The 16,538-nt window shown below is 45.4% G+C and overlaps 1 protein-coding gene across 1 annotated transcript in view; it reads right to left on the reverse strand.

Moving 5' to 3' along the window:
* LOC115901844 (nuclear receptor coactivator 1-like) overlaps positions 1–16,392 on the reverse strand; it is a 27,464-nt gene extending 11,072 nt beyond the window's left edge. Inside the window, exons 1-4 of the mRNA XM_030944815.1 lie at positions 16,315–16,392; positions 12,137–12,296; positions 6,922–7,310; positions 2,597–2,701 (exon numbers count right to left, since the gene is read on the reverse strand). Coding sequence (XP_030800675.1) covers positions 2,597–2,701; positions 6,922–7,224 — 408 coding nt within the window. The 5' untranslated portion in view covers positions 7,225–7,310; positions 12,137–12,296; positions 16,315–16,392. The remainder of the gene's footprint in view (positions 1–2,596; positions 2,702–6,921; positions 7,311–12,136; positions 12,297–16,314) is intronic.
* Positions 16,393–16,538: the final 146 nt, after the last annotated feature.

The raw sequence follows: 16,538 nt of genomic DNA on the forward strand, positions 1-16,538 counted from the left end.
GGGATGGGATTGGGGTGAGGGATAAGGTCCCCAAAAAAATCCCAAAATTCCAACCCAGGGGGGTTGTGGGATGGGTTGAGGGGCAGGGGTGAGCCCCCCATCAAAAAAATCCCGAAATTCCAACCAGGAATCAGCCCTGGGTGGCTGTGGGACAGGATTGGGGGCAGAGGTGAGGTCCCCCCAAAAAAATCCCGAAATTCCAACCAGGAATCAGCCCTGGGGGGGCTGTGGGATGGGATGGGGGGCAGGGGTGAGGTCCCCCCCAAAAAATCCCGAAATTCCAACCAGGGGGGCTGTGGGATGGGATTGGGGTCAGGGGTGAGCTTCCCCAAAACAAACCCCGAAATTCCAAGCGGGGGGGGGCTGTGGGATGGGATTGGGGTGAGGGGTGAGGTCCCATCAAAAAAAAAATCCTGACATTCCAACCGGGAATCAGCCCTGGGGGGGCTGTGGGATGGGATGGGGGCAGGGGATGAGGTCCTCCAAAAAAATCCCAAAATTCCAAGCAGAGGGGGCTGTGGGGCAGGATTGGGGGCAGAGGTGAGGTCCCCCAAAAAAATCCCGAAATTCCAACCGGGGGCTGTGGGATGGGATTGGGGACAGGAGTGAGCTCCCCAAAACAAACCCTGAAATTCCAACCGGGGGCTGTGGGACGGGATTGGGGTGAGGGGTGAGGTCCCCCCAAAAAATCCCGAAATTCCAAGCAGAATGGGCTGTGGGGCAGGATTGGGGGCAGAGGTGAGGTCCCCCAAAAAAATCCCGAAATTCCAACCAGGAATCAGCCCTGGGGAGGCTGTGGGATGGGATGGGGGGCAGGGGTTAGGTCCCCCAAAAAAATCCCAAAATTCCAACCGGGGGGCTTGTGGGATGGGATTGGGGTCAGGGGTGAGCTCCCCAAAAAAATCCTGAAATTCCAATGAGGGGGGCTGTGGGACAGGATTGGGGTGAGGGGTGAGGTCCCATCAAAAAAAAAATCCCGACATTCCAACCGGGAATCAGCCCTGGGGGGGCTGTGGGATGGGATGGGGGCAGGGGTGAGGTCCCCCAAAAAAATCCCAAAATTCCAACCAGGGGGGCTGTGGGATGGGATTGGGGTCAGAGGTGAGTCCCCCAAAAAATTCCCAAAATTCCAACCAGGGGGGCTGTGGGATGGGATTGGGGTCAGAGGTGAGTCCCCCCCCAAAAAAATCCCGAATTCCAAGCAGGAATCAGCCCTGGGGGGGTTGCTGAGAGGATTTTGGGATTTGTGAATGGGAAAATTCAGGTTGCAAATCACAAATTTGTCCCTAAAAGCTGTCCCAAACCCCAAATCCCAAATCAGAAATCCATCCCAAACCCATCCCAAACCCCAAACCACAAAAACCTCAAAATTTCCCAAACCCCAAAACCCCCAAACCTCAAAACTCCCAAATCCTATATCCCAAAAAAACCCCAAAAAACCCCCAAACAAACCCTGAACCGCTCCGTACCTGCTGCATCGCTGCCCTCACAGAGACCCCAAACTCCAAACCCATCCCAAACCCAAAACCACCCCAAAAAACCCCCAAAAAAACCCATAAAAACCCCAAACTGGGTTACCTGTGGCTGCTGCTGTGGGATCCCGGCGTGCAGGGAGATCCCAAATCCCAAACCCACCCCAAATCCCAAATCTCAATTCCCAAACCCCAAACCCCAAATTCCAAACTCAAACCCCCAAACACCCCCAAACTCCAAACACCCCAAATCTCAATTCCCAAACCCCAAACCCCATAAAAACCCCATAAAAAACCTCATAAAAACCCCAAACAAACCCCAAATTTCCCCGCCGTTACCTGTGGCTGCTGCTGCTGCGGGATCCCGGTGTGCACGGAGATCCGAAACCCCAAATTCCAAACTCAAACCCCAAACACCCCAAACTCCAAACACCCCAAATCTCAATTCCCAAATCCCAAACCCCAAACAAACCCCATAAAAACCCCAAACAAACCCCAAATTTCCCCGCCGTTACCTGCGGCTGCGGCTGCTGCTGCTGCGGGATCCCGGCGCCACCACCCCACCCCCATCCACCCCCCCCACCATAAAACCCCAAACAACCCACACAACCCCCCGTACCTGGGCTGCGCTGCTGCTGCTGCGGGATCCCGGGCGCGCGAGGCCACCCCACCCCAACCAAACTGAAACCCCAAACACCCCAAACTCAAAACACCCCAAATCTCAATTCCCAAACCCCATAAAAACCCCAAACAAACCCCAAACAAACCCCAAATTTCCCCGCCGTTACCTGCGGCTGCGGCTGCTGCTGCTGCGGGATCCCGGCGCGCAGCGAGATCCCAAACCCCAAACTCAAACCCCAAACACCCCAAACCAAACCCCCAAATCTCAACCCAAACCCAACCCCAAACAAACCCCATGAAAACCCCAAACAAACCCCAAATTTCCCGCCCGTTACCTGCGGCTGCGGCTGCTGCTGCTGCGGGATCCCGGCGCGCAGCGAGATCCCAAACCCCAAACTCAAACCCCAAACACCCCAAACTCCAAACACCCCAAATCTCAATTCCCAAATCCCATAAAAACCCCAAACAAACCCCAAACAAACCCCAAATTTCCCCGCCGTTACCTGCGGCTGCGGCTGCTGCTGCTGCGGGATCCCGGCGCGCAGCGAGAGCCCCACGGGCGGCCCGAAGTGACCCAGCAGCGCCGCCTGGCGGTTCTGCTGCAGCAACTGCAACACAGCGGCGCAAGGGGAACGGCTCCGTGGGGCTTGTGGGGTTTTAATGGAATGTTGGGGGATTTTGGGAATTTTTGGGGTATTTTGGGGGGATTTTTTGGGGGATTTTGGGGATATTTTGGGGTGATGTTTTGGGGTATTTTGGGGATTTTTGGGGGATATTTTGGGGGATATTTTGGGATATTTTGGGGATATTTTGGGGGATATTTTGAGGCATATTTTGGAGTATTTTGGGGGTTTTTTTGGGAGATTTTTTAGGGTATTTTGGGGATATTTTGGGGATATTTTGGAGTATTTTGGGGATATTTTGCGGGATATTTTGGGGGATATTTTGGGGATTTTTGGAGTATTTTGGGGATATTTTGGGGGGAATTTTTGGGGTATTTTGGGGTATTTTGGGGATATTTTGGGGGATATTTTGGGGGATATTTTGGGGATTTTTGGGGATTTTTGGGGATTTTGAGAGATTTTTGGGGTATTTTGGGGATTTTTGGGGTGATGTTTTGGGGGTATTTGGGGATTTTTGGGGGATATTTTTTGGGGTATTTTGGGGATATTTTGGGGGATATTTTGGGGATATTTTGGGGGATATTTTGAGGCATATTTTGGAGTATTTTGGGGATATTTTGGGGAGATTTTTTGGGGTATTTTGGGGATATTTTGGGGGTTTTTTGGAGTATTTTGGGGATATTTTGGGGGGATTTTTGGGGGTATTTTGGGGATATTTTGGGGGATATTTTGGGGTATTTGGGGGATTTTTGGGATATTTTGGGGATATTTTGGGGGGATTTTTGGGGTATTTTTGGGGTATTTTGGGGATATTTTGGGGGATATTTTGGGGTATTTTGGGGGGATATTTTTGGGGGATATTTTGGGGTATTTTGGAGATATTTTGAGGTGATTTTTTGGGATATTTTGGGGGATATTTTGGAGTATTTTGGGGATATTTTGGGGGGATTTTTGGGGATATTTTGGGGATATTTTGGGGGGATTTTTTGGGGTATTTTGGGGGATATTTTGGGGATATTTTGGGGGATATTTTGGAGTATTTTGGGGATATTTTGCGGGATATTTTGGGGGATATTTTGGGGATTTTTGGAGTATTTTGGGGATATTTTGGGGGGATTTTTTGCAGTATTTTGGGGTATTTTGGGGGATATTTTGGGGGATATTTTGGGGTATTTTGGGGATTTTTGGGGTATTTTGGGGATTTTTGGGGTGATGTTTTGGGGTATTTTGGGGATTTTTGGGGTATTTTGGGGATTTTTGGGGTGATGTTTTGGGGGTATTTTGGGGATATTTTGGGGGATATTTTTGGGGATATTTTGGGGGATATTTTGAGGCATATTTTGGAGTATTTTGGGGATATTTTGGGGGGATTTTTTTGGGGTATTTTGGGGTATTTTGGGGATATTTTGGGGGATTTTGGGGGATATTTTGGGGATATTTTGGGGGATATTTTGGGGTATTTGGGGGATTTTTGGGATATTTTGGGGATATTTTGGGGGGATTTTTGGGGGTATTTTGGGGATATTTTGGGGGAATTTTTGGGGTTTTGGGGGGATTTTTTGGGGATTTTACTGGAATTTTGGGGGATTTTTTGGGGATATTTTGGGGTGTTTTGGGAGGACTTTTTTGGAATTCTGGGTTTTGGGGGGGAATTTTTCTGTGATTTTACTGGAATTTTTCGGGGATATTTTGGTGGATGTTTTGGGGATATTTTGGAGATTTTTGGGGGATTTTTTGGGGTATTTTGGGGATATTTTGGGGGATATTTTGGGGATTTTTGGGGGGGTTTTTTGGGGTATTTTGGGGATATTTTGGGGGATATTTTGGAGATTTTTGGGGGATTTTTTGGGGTATTTTGGGGATATTTTGGGGGATATTTTGGAGATTTTTGGGGGGATTTTTTGGGGTATTTTGGGGGCTTTTTGGGGATATTGTGGGGATATTAAGGTGATTTTACTGGAATTTTTGGTGGATTTTTTGGGGTATTTTAATAATTTTGGGGGGATATTTGGAAGATTTTTTTGTGATTTTACTGGAATTTTTGGGTTTTTTGGGGGGGATTTTTTTGCGTTTTTGGGGGGATTTTTTGGTGATTTTACTGGAATTTTTGGGGGGTATTTTGGGGGATATTTTTGGGGATTTTTTTGGGATATTTTGGGGTTTTTTGGGGGGATTTTTTTTGAATTCTGGGTTTTGGGGGGGATTTTTTTGTGATTTTACTGGAATTTTTGGGGGATATTTTGGGGATATTTTGGGGATATTTTGGGGGATATTTTGGGGATATTTTGGGGGATATTTTGGAGATTTTTGGGGGGATTTTTGGGGTATTTTGGGGGATTTTTGGGGATACTGTGGGGATATTAAGGTGATTTTACTGGAATTTTTGGTGGATTTTTTGGGGTTATTTTAGGAATTTTGGGGGGATATTTGGAAGATTTTTTGGTGATTTTACTGGAATTTTTGGGGGTTTTTTGGGGGGATTTTTTTGCGTTTTTGGGGGGGATTTTTTAGTGATTTTCCTGGATTTTTGGGGGTTTTTTGGGGGATAATTTGGGGGATTTTTTGGGGATATTTTGGGGTTTTTTGGGAGGACTTTTTTGGAATTCTGGGTTTTGGGGGGGAATTTTTCTGTGATTTTACTGGAATTTTTCGGGGATATTTTGGTGGATGTTTTGGGGATATTTTGGAGATTTTTGGGGGATTTTTTGGGGTATTTTGGGGATTTTTGGGGGATATTTTTGGGGATATTTTGGGGATTTTTGGGGTATTTTGGGGGATATTTTGGGGATATTTTGGGGGATATTTTGGGGTATTTGGGGGATTTTTGGGGGAATTTTTTGGGGTATTTTGGGGTATTTTGGGGATATTTTGGGGGATATTTTGGGGGATATTTTGGGGATATTTTAGGGGATATTTGGGGGTATTTGGGGGATTTTTGGGGTATTTTGGGGATATTTTGGGGGGATTTTTGGGGGGAATTTTGAGGATTTTTGGGGGGAATTTTTGGGGTTTTTGGGGGGATTTTTGGTGATTTTACTGGAATACTTGGGGGCTTTTTGGGGGGATTTTTTAAAATTCTTTGGAGTTTTTTAATGGGTTTTGGGGTTTTTTGGGGGCATTTTTTTGGAATTCTGGGTTGGCAGGGAGATTTTTTTTTGTGATTTTACTGGAATTTTTTGGGGATATTTTGGGGGATTTTTTGGGGATATTTTGGGGTATTTTGGGAATTTTGGGGGGATATTTTGAGGATTTTTTTGGTGATTTTACTGGAATTTTTGGGTTTTTTTCCGGGGGATTTTTTGGGGTTTTTCGGGGGGATTTTTGGGGGTTTTGGGGGGGATTTTACTGGAATTTTGGGGGATATTTTGAGGATTTTTTTGGTGATTTCACTGGAAATTTTTGGGGATTTTTTGAGGATTTTTTGGCGATTTCACTGGAATTTTTGGGGTGATTTTTGGGGCTATTTTGAGGATTTTTTTGGTGATTTTACTGGAATTTTTGGGGGGATTTTTGGAGGATTTTTTGGTGATTTTACTGGAATTTTGGGGGGATTTTTGGGGGATATTTTGAGGATTTTTTTGGTTATTTTACTGGAATTTTGGGGGGATATTTTGAGCATTTTTTGGCGATTTCACTGGAATTTTTGGGGTGATTTTTGGGGCTACTTTGAGGATATTTTGGTGGATTATTTTGGGATATTTTGGGGATATTCTGGGGGATTTTGAGGGGATATTTTGGGCGATTTTACTGGAATTTTTGGGGGGATATTTTGAGCATTTTTTGGTGATTTTACTGGAATTTTTGGGGTATTTTTGCGGGATTTTTTTGGCGATTTCACTGGAATTTTTGGGGGATTTTTGGGGCTATTTTGGGGATATTTTGGTGGATTTCTTTGGGATATTTTGGGGATATTTTGGGGATTTTTTGGTGATTTTACTGGAATTTTTGGGGATTTTTTGGGGGATATTTTGAGGATTTTTTTGGTGATTTTACTGGAATTTTTAGGGATTTTTTGGGGGATATTTTGAGGATTTTTTTGGTGATTTTACTGGAATTTTGGGGGATTTCTGCGGGATTTTTTTGGTAATTTTACTGGAATTTTTGGAGGATATTTTGAAGATTTTTTTTGCGCTTTCACCGGAATTTTGGGGTGATTTTTGGGGTTATTCTGGGGTTTCTTTTTGGTGCTGTTCCTCCCCCCTTACCTGCTGCTGGCCCTGCAGGCGCTGCTGCAGCTGCAGCCTCAGCTGGTTGGGGGCGCTCGGGGGGCGGCCCAGCCCCGGCCGGGCCATGCCCAGCGCGGCCGCGCCGGCGCTGTTCTGGAACGTTCCACGCGCAGCCGCAGCAGCAGCAGCCGGAGGAGGAGGAGGAGGAGGAGGAGGAGGCGCAGCCACGGGCACGGCTCCGAAGGGCCCCTTGGGCCTCAGCATGGCCGGGAACGCCGAGGATGATGATGATGAGGATGGTGATGAGGAGGATGATGAAGGAGGGAAGGGCTGGGAGAACATTCCGGGTTTGGGCTCCAGCAGCAGCGCGGGCGGCGGCGGGGCGGCGTGGGGCGGGAAGCGTCGCCGGCAGCGTCCAGGCCGCCGCCCTGCGCGTGGGGAACGCGCCGTGAGAGGCGGGAACGGCGCCGGAACCCCGGCCCCACATCCCGCGGGAGCACAACATGCACTCGGAGCCCAAAATCGCCTTGGGATCCCAAAATCACCTTGGAGCCCAAAATCGCCTTGGGATCCCAAAATCACCTTACAGCCCAAAATCGCCTTGGAATTGCATCCCAAAATCGCCTTGGATACCAAAATCTCCTTGCAATCCCATCCCAAAATCGCCTTGGGATCCCATCCCAAAATCGCCTTGGAGCCCAAAATCTCTTTGGAATCCCATTCCAAATTCTCTTTGGATCCCAAAATCCCTTGGGATCCCAAAATCCCTTTGGAATCCAATCCCAAATTCTCTTTGGATACCAAAATCTCCTTGGAGCTCCACCCCAAAATCGCCTTGGAGCCCGAAATCCCTTTGGATCCCAAAGACTCTTTTGAAATCCCATCCCAAAATCCCTTCGGATCCTAAAATCTCTCTGGATCCCAAAATCTCTTTGGATCCCAAGATGCCTTCTTTAGAATCCAATTCCCAAATCCCTTCAGATCCCAAAATCTCTTTGGAATCCCATCCCAAAATTCCTCTGCATCCCAAAATGGCTTTGGAGGATGAGCCCAAAATCTCCTTGGAATCCCATCCCAAATTCTCTTTGGAGCCCAAAATCCCTTCGGATCCCATCCCAAAATCGCCTTGGAACCCAAAATCTCCTTGGAATTCCATCCCAAGTTCTCTTTGGATCCCAAAATCTCTTTGAAATCCCATCCCAAAATTCCCCTGCATCCCAAAATGGCTTTGGAGGATGAGCCCAAAATCGCTTTGAAGCCCAAAATCCTTTTGAAATCCCATCCCAAATTCTCTTTGGATCCCAAAATCCATTCAGATCCCAAAATCCCTTTGGATCCCATCCCAGAATCTCCTTGGAGCCCAAAGTCTCCGTGAAATCTCATCCCAAAATTGCCTTGGAGCCCAAAATGATTTCGGAATCCCATCCCAAAGTCATCTTGGGCCCAAAATCTCTTTGGAATCCCATCCCAAATTCTCTTGGGATCCCAAACTCCCTTCAGATCTCAAAATCCCTTTGGAATCCCATCCCAAAATCTCTTTGGAGTATGATCCCAAAATCTCCTTGGAGCTCAAAATGTTTTTCCCCGATTTTTCCCCCTTTTTTCCTCATTTTTCCCCCATTTTTTCCCATTTCCCACCAATTTTTCCCCGATATTTTCCTCATTTTCCCCCCAATTTTTCCCCAATTTTTCTCCATTTTCCCCCGATTTTCCCCCAATTTTTCCCCAATTTTTCCCTGTTTTTCCCCCGCTTTTTTCCCCGTCTTTTCCCTGTTTTTCCTCATTTTCCCCCCGATTTTTCCCCATTTTTTCACTGCTTTTTCCACGTTTTTTTCCACTATTTTTTCCATGATTTTTCCCCATTCTTCCCCAATTTTTGCCTGATTTTCCCCCCATTTTCCCCCTGATTTTTCCCCATTTTTTCCCTGCTTTTTCCACATTTTTTCCACTATTTTTTCCATGATTTTTCCCCATTTTTCCCCCAATTTTTTACCTGTTTTTCCCCATTTCCCCCCATTTTCCCATTTTTCCCCCATTTTTCCACGATTTTCCCCCAATTTTCCCTCGATTTTTCCCTCATTTTTTCCATGTTTTTTTCCCAATTTTCCCCATCTTTTCCCCGATTTTTCCCCGTTATTTTCCCCTTTTTTCCTCCATTTTTCTCCATTTTTTCCCAATTTTCCCACCATTTTCCCCCTGATTTTTCCCCATTTTTTTCCATTTTCCCCCAATTTTTCCCCATTTTTCCCCCAATTTTCTCTCATTTTTTCCCCATTTTCCCCCAATTTTTCCCCATTTTTGCTTGTTTTTTCCCCGTTTTTTCCCCAATTTTTCCCCTTTTTTTCCCCCTTTTTTCCTCCATTTTCCTCCATTTTTTCCCCATTTTCCCACCATTTTTTCACAATTTTTCCGTTGATTTTTTCCCCATTTTCCCCCTGATTTTTTCCCCGTGTATTCGCTGGCACCAGCCTGAGTTTGCCGATGCCCAGGCCCGGTCGATCTCACCCAGCTCGGTCTCGTCCCTCGCACTCAGGAAGCTCCTTCTGCCCCTTTTCCCCTTTTTTCACCCATTTCTCCCTGGGTTTTCCCCATTCTTCTCCTTTTTTTTTTTACCCATTTCTTCCCCAGTTTTCCTTTTTTTCTCAATTTTTCTCCATTTTTTCACCATTTTCCATTCATTTTTCCCCCTTTTTTGCCCAATTTTTTCCCTTTTTTCCTCAATTTTTTCACAATTTTTCCATTGATTTTTTCCCCGATTTTTTCTCCGATTTTTTCCCGGGGGTTTTCCCCATTTTCCCCCCATTTTTCCCGATTTTTCCCCTTTTTTTTCTCTGCTTTTCTCTATTTTTCCATTTACTTTTTCCCTGATTTTTCCCCGCTTTTTCCCCCCATTTCCCCCCCATTTTTGCCCCATTTTTTTCCATTTTCCCCCCAATTCTTCCCCAATATTTTCCCCGTTTTTCCCCCAATTTTTCCCCAATTTTCCCCTGATTTTTCCACGATTTTTCCCCAACTTTTTCCCTGTTTTTTCCCCAATTTTCCCTATATTTTCCCCCTGATTTTTCCCCATTTTTTTCCATTTTCCCCCAATTTTTCCCCATTTTTCCCCCAATTTTCCCTCATTTTTTCCCCAATTTTCCCTCATTTTTTCCCCATTTTCCCCTCATTTTTTCCCCATTTTCCCCCAATTTTTCCCCGATTTTCCTCCAATTTTTCCCCATTGTTGCTTGTTTTTTCCCCGTTTTTTCCCCAATTTTTCCCCTTTTTTTCCCCTTTTTTCCTCCATTTTCCTCCATTTTTTTCCCCATTTTCCCACCATTTTTTCACAATTTTTCCGTTGATTTTTTCCCCATTTTCCCCCTGATTTTTTCCCCGTGTATTCGCTGGCACCAGCCTGAGTTTGCCGATGCCCAGGCCCGGTCGATCTCACCCAGCTCGGTCTCGTCCCTCGCACTCAGGAAGCTCCTTCTGCCCCTTTTCCCCTTTTTTCACCCATTTCTCCCTGGGTTTTCCCCATTCTTCTCCTTTTTTTTTTTTTGCCCATTTCTTCCCCATTTTTTCCCTTGTTTTCTCCGTTTTTCACCATTTTTTCACCATTTTTCTGTTGATTTTTTCTGGTTTTTTCCCCAATTTTCCCCATTTTTCCCCTGATTTTCTTCCCATTTCTCCCCAGCTTTTTCCTCATTTTTCTCCATTTTTTTGCCCATTTTTTCCCAATTTTTTCCCCATTTTTCTCCACTTTTCTCCATTTTTTCACCATTTTTCTGTTGATTTTTTCCCCGTTTTTCCCCCGTTTTTCCTGATTTTTCCCCTTTTTTACTATGGTTTTCTCTATTTTTCCTTTTTTTTTTTCCAATTTTTTCCCCATTGTTTCCCCAATTTTCCCTGGGTTTTTTCCCCATTTTTCCCCTTTGTTTCTCCGTTTTCCTCTATTTTTCCATTTATTTTTTCCCCGATTTTCCCCCAATTTTTCCCAGTTTTTTCCCCATTTTTTCCCTGGTTTTTCCACTTTTTTTCTCCGTTTTTCTCAATTTTTCCATTTATTTTTTCCATTTATTTTTCCCTGATTTTTCCCTGGTTTTCCTCCATTTTTTCCCCAATTTTTCCCCACTTTTTTCCCCGTTTTCCCCCTGTTTTTTCCCCTGTATTTTCCCTGATTTTTCCCCATTTTTCCCCTTTTTTTGTCCCCGATTTTTCCCCCGGTTTTTCCCAACTTTTTTTCCCCATTTTTCCCCTGTTTTTTCCCCAAATTTTTCCCCGTTTTTCTCCGATTTTTCCCCAAATTTTTCCCTGATTTTTCCCCGTTTTTCCCCCAATTTTTCCCTGATTTCCCCCACTTTTCCTCCATTTTTCCTCGTTTTTTCCACGATTTTTTCCCCAATTTTTTCCCCATTTTTTCCCCAATTTGTTCTCCGTTCTTTCCCCAATTTTTCCCCCAATTTTCCCTCGATTTTTCCCTCATTTTTTCCATGATTTTTTCCCAATTTTCCCCATTTTTCCCCCAATTTTCCCCCATTTTTTTCCCATTTTTTCCTCCATTTTTCTCCATTTTTCCCCAATTTTCCCCCCATTTTCCCCCGATTTTTCCCCTAATTTTTTCCCCATTTTTTTCCCCATTTTCCCCCGCTTTTTCCCCATTTTTTCCCCATTTTTCCCGTTTTTCCCCCAATTTTTTCCCCGTTTTTCTCCGATTTTTCCCCCAGTTTTCCCTCATTTTTTCCCTGTTTTTTCCCCAATTTTTCCCCCATTTTTCCCTGGTTTTTCCCCGTTTTTTCACCAGTTTTCTGTTGATTTTTTTCATCATTTTTTCCCCAATTTTTTCCCCGTTTTTTCCCCCATTTTTTCCCCATTTTTCCCCGATTTTTTCCCTGTTTTTCCCCCAATTTTTCCCTGATTTCCCCCCACTTTTCCCCCATTTTTCCTCGTTTTTTCCTCCATTTTTCTCCATTTTTTCCCCATTTTTCCCCCCATTTTCCCCCGATTTTTCCCCTAATTTTTTCCCCATTTTTCCCCCATTTTCCCCCGCTTCTTCCCCATTTTTCCCCCATTTTCCCCCCTTTTTCCCCATTTTTCCCCATTTTTCCCCCCATTTTCCCCCGCTTTTTCCCCATTTTTTCCCCATTTTCCCCCATTTTCCCCCGGTTTTTCCCCATTTTTTCCCCATTTTTCCCCCATTTTCCCCGCTTTTTCCCCATTTTTCCCCGTTTTTCCCCCGTTTTTTCCCCGTTTTTTCCCGCCGCGTATTCCCGGGCACCTGCACGAGTTTGTCGATGCCGAGGGCGCGGTCGATCTCGGCCAGCTCGGTCTCGTCCCGGCCGCTCAGGAACGTCACCAGCTGCTCCAGCAGCGCCTTCTCCTCGCTGCGGCCCTCGGCGCTGCCCGGCGGCAGCAGCAGCTCCTCCAGCGGGCACGGCCTGCGGAAAAACGGGAAAAAATGGGAATTCACACTGGGAAAAAATGGGAATTTACACTGGGAAAAACGGGAATTCACACCGGGAAAAATGGGAATTCACACCCAGAAAAATGGGAATTCACACCCAGAAAAAAGGGAAAAAAATCCCCGAGGGAAATCTGGGAATTCTCCTCGCTGCGGCAGCAGCAGCTCCTCCAAAGGGCACGGCCTGGAAAAATGGGAATTACACACTGGGAAAAATGGGAATTTACACTGGGAAAAATGGGAATTCACACTGGAAAAAATGGGAATTACACACTGGGAAAAATGGGAATTTACACTGGGAAAAATGGGAATTCTCCTCGCTACGGCAGCAGCAGCTCCTCCAGGGGGCACGGCCTGGGAATAAACGGGAATTCTCAAATGGAAAATCTGGGAATTACAGAGGGGGAAAAATGGGAATTCCTGCCTGGAAAAATGGGAATTACACGTTCAGAAAAATGGGAATTCCACACTGGGAAAAATGGGAATTCCTGCCTGGAAAAATGGGAATTACACACTGGGAAAAATGGGAAATTCACACCCAGAAATCTGGGAATTCACACTGGGAAAAATGGGAATTCTCCTCGCTGCGGCCCTCGGCGCTGCCCGGCGGCAGCAGCAGCTCCTCCAGCGGGCACGGCCTGGGAATAAACGGGAATTTACACTGGGAAAAATGGGAATTACACACTGGGAAAAATGAGAAAAAATTCCCAAGGGAAATCTGGGAATTTCTGCCTGGAAAAATGGGAATTCACACCCAGAAATCTGGGAATGCACACTGGGAAAAATGGGAATGCACACTGGGAAAAACTGGGAATTCCTGCCTGGAAAAAATGGGAATTCACACTGGGAAAAATGGGAATTCACACCCAGAAATCTGGGAATTCTCATTGGGAAATCTGGGAATTCACACTGGGAAAAACGAGAATTCCTGCCTGGAAAAATGGGAATTACACACTGAGAAAAATGGGAATTCAGACTGGGAAATCTGGGAATTCACAGTGGGAAATCTGGGAAAAATGCCCAAAGGAAATCTGGGAATTCCTGCCAGCAAAATGGGAATTGCCACCCAAAAACCTGGGAATTCCCACCTGGAAAACTGAGAATTCCCACCTGGAAAATCTGGGAACTCTACAGTGGGAAAAATGGGAATTCCCACCCAGAAATCTGGGAAAAAATCCCCAAGGGAAATCTGGGAATTCCTGCCTGGAAAAATGGGAATTCTTGCCGGGAGAAACTGGGAATTGCACACTGGGAAAAATGGGAATTCACAACCAGAAATCTGGGAAAAAAACGCGAGGGAAATCTGGGAATTCTCTGGAAAAATGGGAATTCCACACTGGGAAAAATGGGAATTCCTGCCTGGAAATCTGGGAATTCCCACCTGGAAACATTGGGAATTCACCCCTGGAAATGTGGGAATTTCAACCCAAAAACCTGGGAATTCCCACCTGGGAAATCTGGGAATTCCACACTGGGAAAAATAGGAATTTATGCCTGCAAAAATGGGAATTCACACCCAGAAATCTGGGAATTCACAGCCAAAAAAACCGGAAAAAATCCCCGAGGGAAATCTGGGAATTCCACACTAGGAAAAATGGGAATTTATGCCTGCAAAAATGGGAATTAGACACTGAGAAAAATGGGAATTCCTGCCTGGAAAAATGGGAATTCCTGCCTGGGAAATCTGGGAATTCCCACTTAGAAACACTGGGAATTCACCCCTGGAAATGTGGGAATTTCCACCCAAAAAACTGGGAATTCCCACCTGGAAAATCTGGGAATTACACACTGGGAAAAATGGGAATTCACAGTGGGAAATCTGGGAATTCACACCCAGAAATCTGGGAAAAATCCCGAGGAAATCTGGGAAATCCTGCCTGGAAAATGGGAATTGCCATCCAAAAACCTGGGAATTCACACCTGGAAAATCTGGGAATTCTACACTGGGAAAAATGGGAATTCCCACCCAGAAATCTGGGAAAAAATCCCCAAGGGAAATCTAGGAATTCCTGCCTGGAAACACCAAGAATTCCATCCCAGAAAACCAGGAATTCACCCCTGGAAAACTGGGAATTCCACACTGGGAAAATGGGAATTGCACAGTGGGAAAACTGGGAATTATCCCCAAAGGAAATCTGGGAATTCCTGCCTGGAAAATGGGAATTGCCATCCAAAAACCTGGGAATTCCCACCTGGAAAATCTGGGAATTCCACACTGGGAAAAATGGAAATTCACAGTGGGAAATCTGGGAATTCACACCCAGAAATCTGGGAAAAATCCCCGAGGGAAATCTGGGAATTCCTGCCTGGAAAATGGGAATTGCCATCCAAAAACCTGGGAATTCCCACCTGGAAAACTGAGAATTCCCACCTGGAAAATCTGGGAATTCTACAGTGGGAAAAATGGGAATTCCCACCCAGAAATCTGGGAAAAAATCCCCAAGGGAAATCTGGGAATTCCTGCCTGGAAAATGGGAATTCTTGCCGGGAGAAACTGGGAATTGCACACTGGGAAAAATGGGAATTCACAACCAGAAAAAAGGGAAAAAATCCCCGAAGGAAAGGGAATTCCTGCCTGGGAAAAGTGGGAATTGCACACTGGGAAATCTGGGAATTCACACCCAGAAATCTGGGAAAAAAACGCGAGGGAAATCTGGGAATTCTCTGGAAAAATGGGAATTCCACACTGGGAAAAATGGGAATTCCTGCCTGGAAATCTGGGAATTCCCACCTGGAAACATTGGGAATTCACCCCTGGAAATGTGGGAATTTCAACCCAAAAACCTGGGAATTCCCACCTGGGAAATCTGGGAATTCCACACTGGGAAAAATGGGAATTCCTGCCTGGAAAAATGGGAATTACACACTGGGAAAAATGGGAATTCCTGCCTGGAAAAATGGGAATTCACACCCAGAAATCTGGGAATTCACAGCCAAAAAAACCGGGAAAAATCCCCGAGGGAAATCTGGGAATTCCACACTAGGAAAAATGGGAATTTATGCCTGCAAAAATGGGAATTAGACACTGAGAAAAATGGGAATTCCTGCCTGGAAAAATGGGAATTCCTGCCTGGGAAATCTGGGAATTCCCACTTAGAAACACTGGGAATTCACCCCTGGAAATGTGGGAATTTCCACCCAAAAAACTGGGAATTCCCACCTGGAAAATCTGGGAATTACACACTGGGAAAAATGGGAATTCACAGTGGGAAATCTGGGAATTCACACCCAGAAATCTGGGAAAAATCCCCGAGGGAAATCTGGGAAATCCTGCCTGGAAAATGGGAATTGCCATCCAAAAACCTGGGAATTCCCACCTGGAAAATCTGGGAATTCTACAGTGGGAAAAATGGGAATTCCCACCCAGAAATCTGGGAAAAAATCCCCAAGGGAAATCTGGGAATTCCTGCCTGGAAACACCAAGAATTCCATCCCAGAAAACCAGGAATTCACCCCTGGAAAACTGGGAATTCCACACTGGGAAAATGGGAATTGCACAGTGGGAAAACTGGGAATTATCCCCAAAGGAAATCTGGGAATTCCTGCCTGGAAAATGGGAATTGCCATCCAAAAACCTGGGAATTCCCACCTGGAAAATCTGGGAATTCCACACTGGGAAAACTGGGAATTCACCCCTGGAAATGTGGGAAAAGCCCCGCTCAGAAATCCAAGAATTCCCAAGTGGAAAACCCTTGGGAATTTAGGGAAAAATTCTCAGGAATTTTGGTAAAAGGCCTTGGGAATTTTGGGAAAAATCCTCAAAAATCCTCAGAAATGTTGGGAAAAACTTCAGGAATTTTGGGAAAACCTTTGGGAATTGTGCGGAATTTTGAGAAAATCCTTAAGAATTTTGGGAAAATCCTTGGGAATTTTGGGAAAAATCCTCAAAAACCCTCAAAAATTTTGGGGAAAACTTTGGGAATTTTGGGGAAATGTTGGGAAAAGCCTCGGGAATGTTGGGAATTGCGGGCATTGCGGGCATTGCCGTCACTCACTCGTCGCTCTTGCCCAGGTTGGGCCACGGCAGCGGCTCCGGAACGGCCAGGCCGGGGTCGGGAACGGCCAGATCCAGCTCAGGCAGCCCTGGGGACACAGGAACATTGGGAATTTTGGGGGGATTTTTTGGGAATTTTTTGGGAATTTTTTGGGAATTTTTGGGAATTTTTGGGGAATTTTTGGGGAAATTTTGGGGAATTTTTGGGGAATTTTTGGGGAATTT

Source organism: Camarhynchus parvulus, chromosome 3, assembly GCF_901933205.1.
Source record: "Camarhynchus parvulus chromosome 3, STF_HiC, whole genome shotgun sequence".
NCBI classification, from domain to species: Eukaryota; Metazoa; Chordata; class Aves; order Passeriformes; family Thraupidae; genus Camarhynchus; species Camarhynchus parvulus.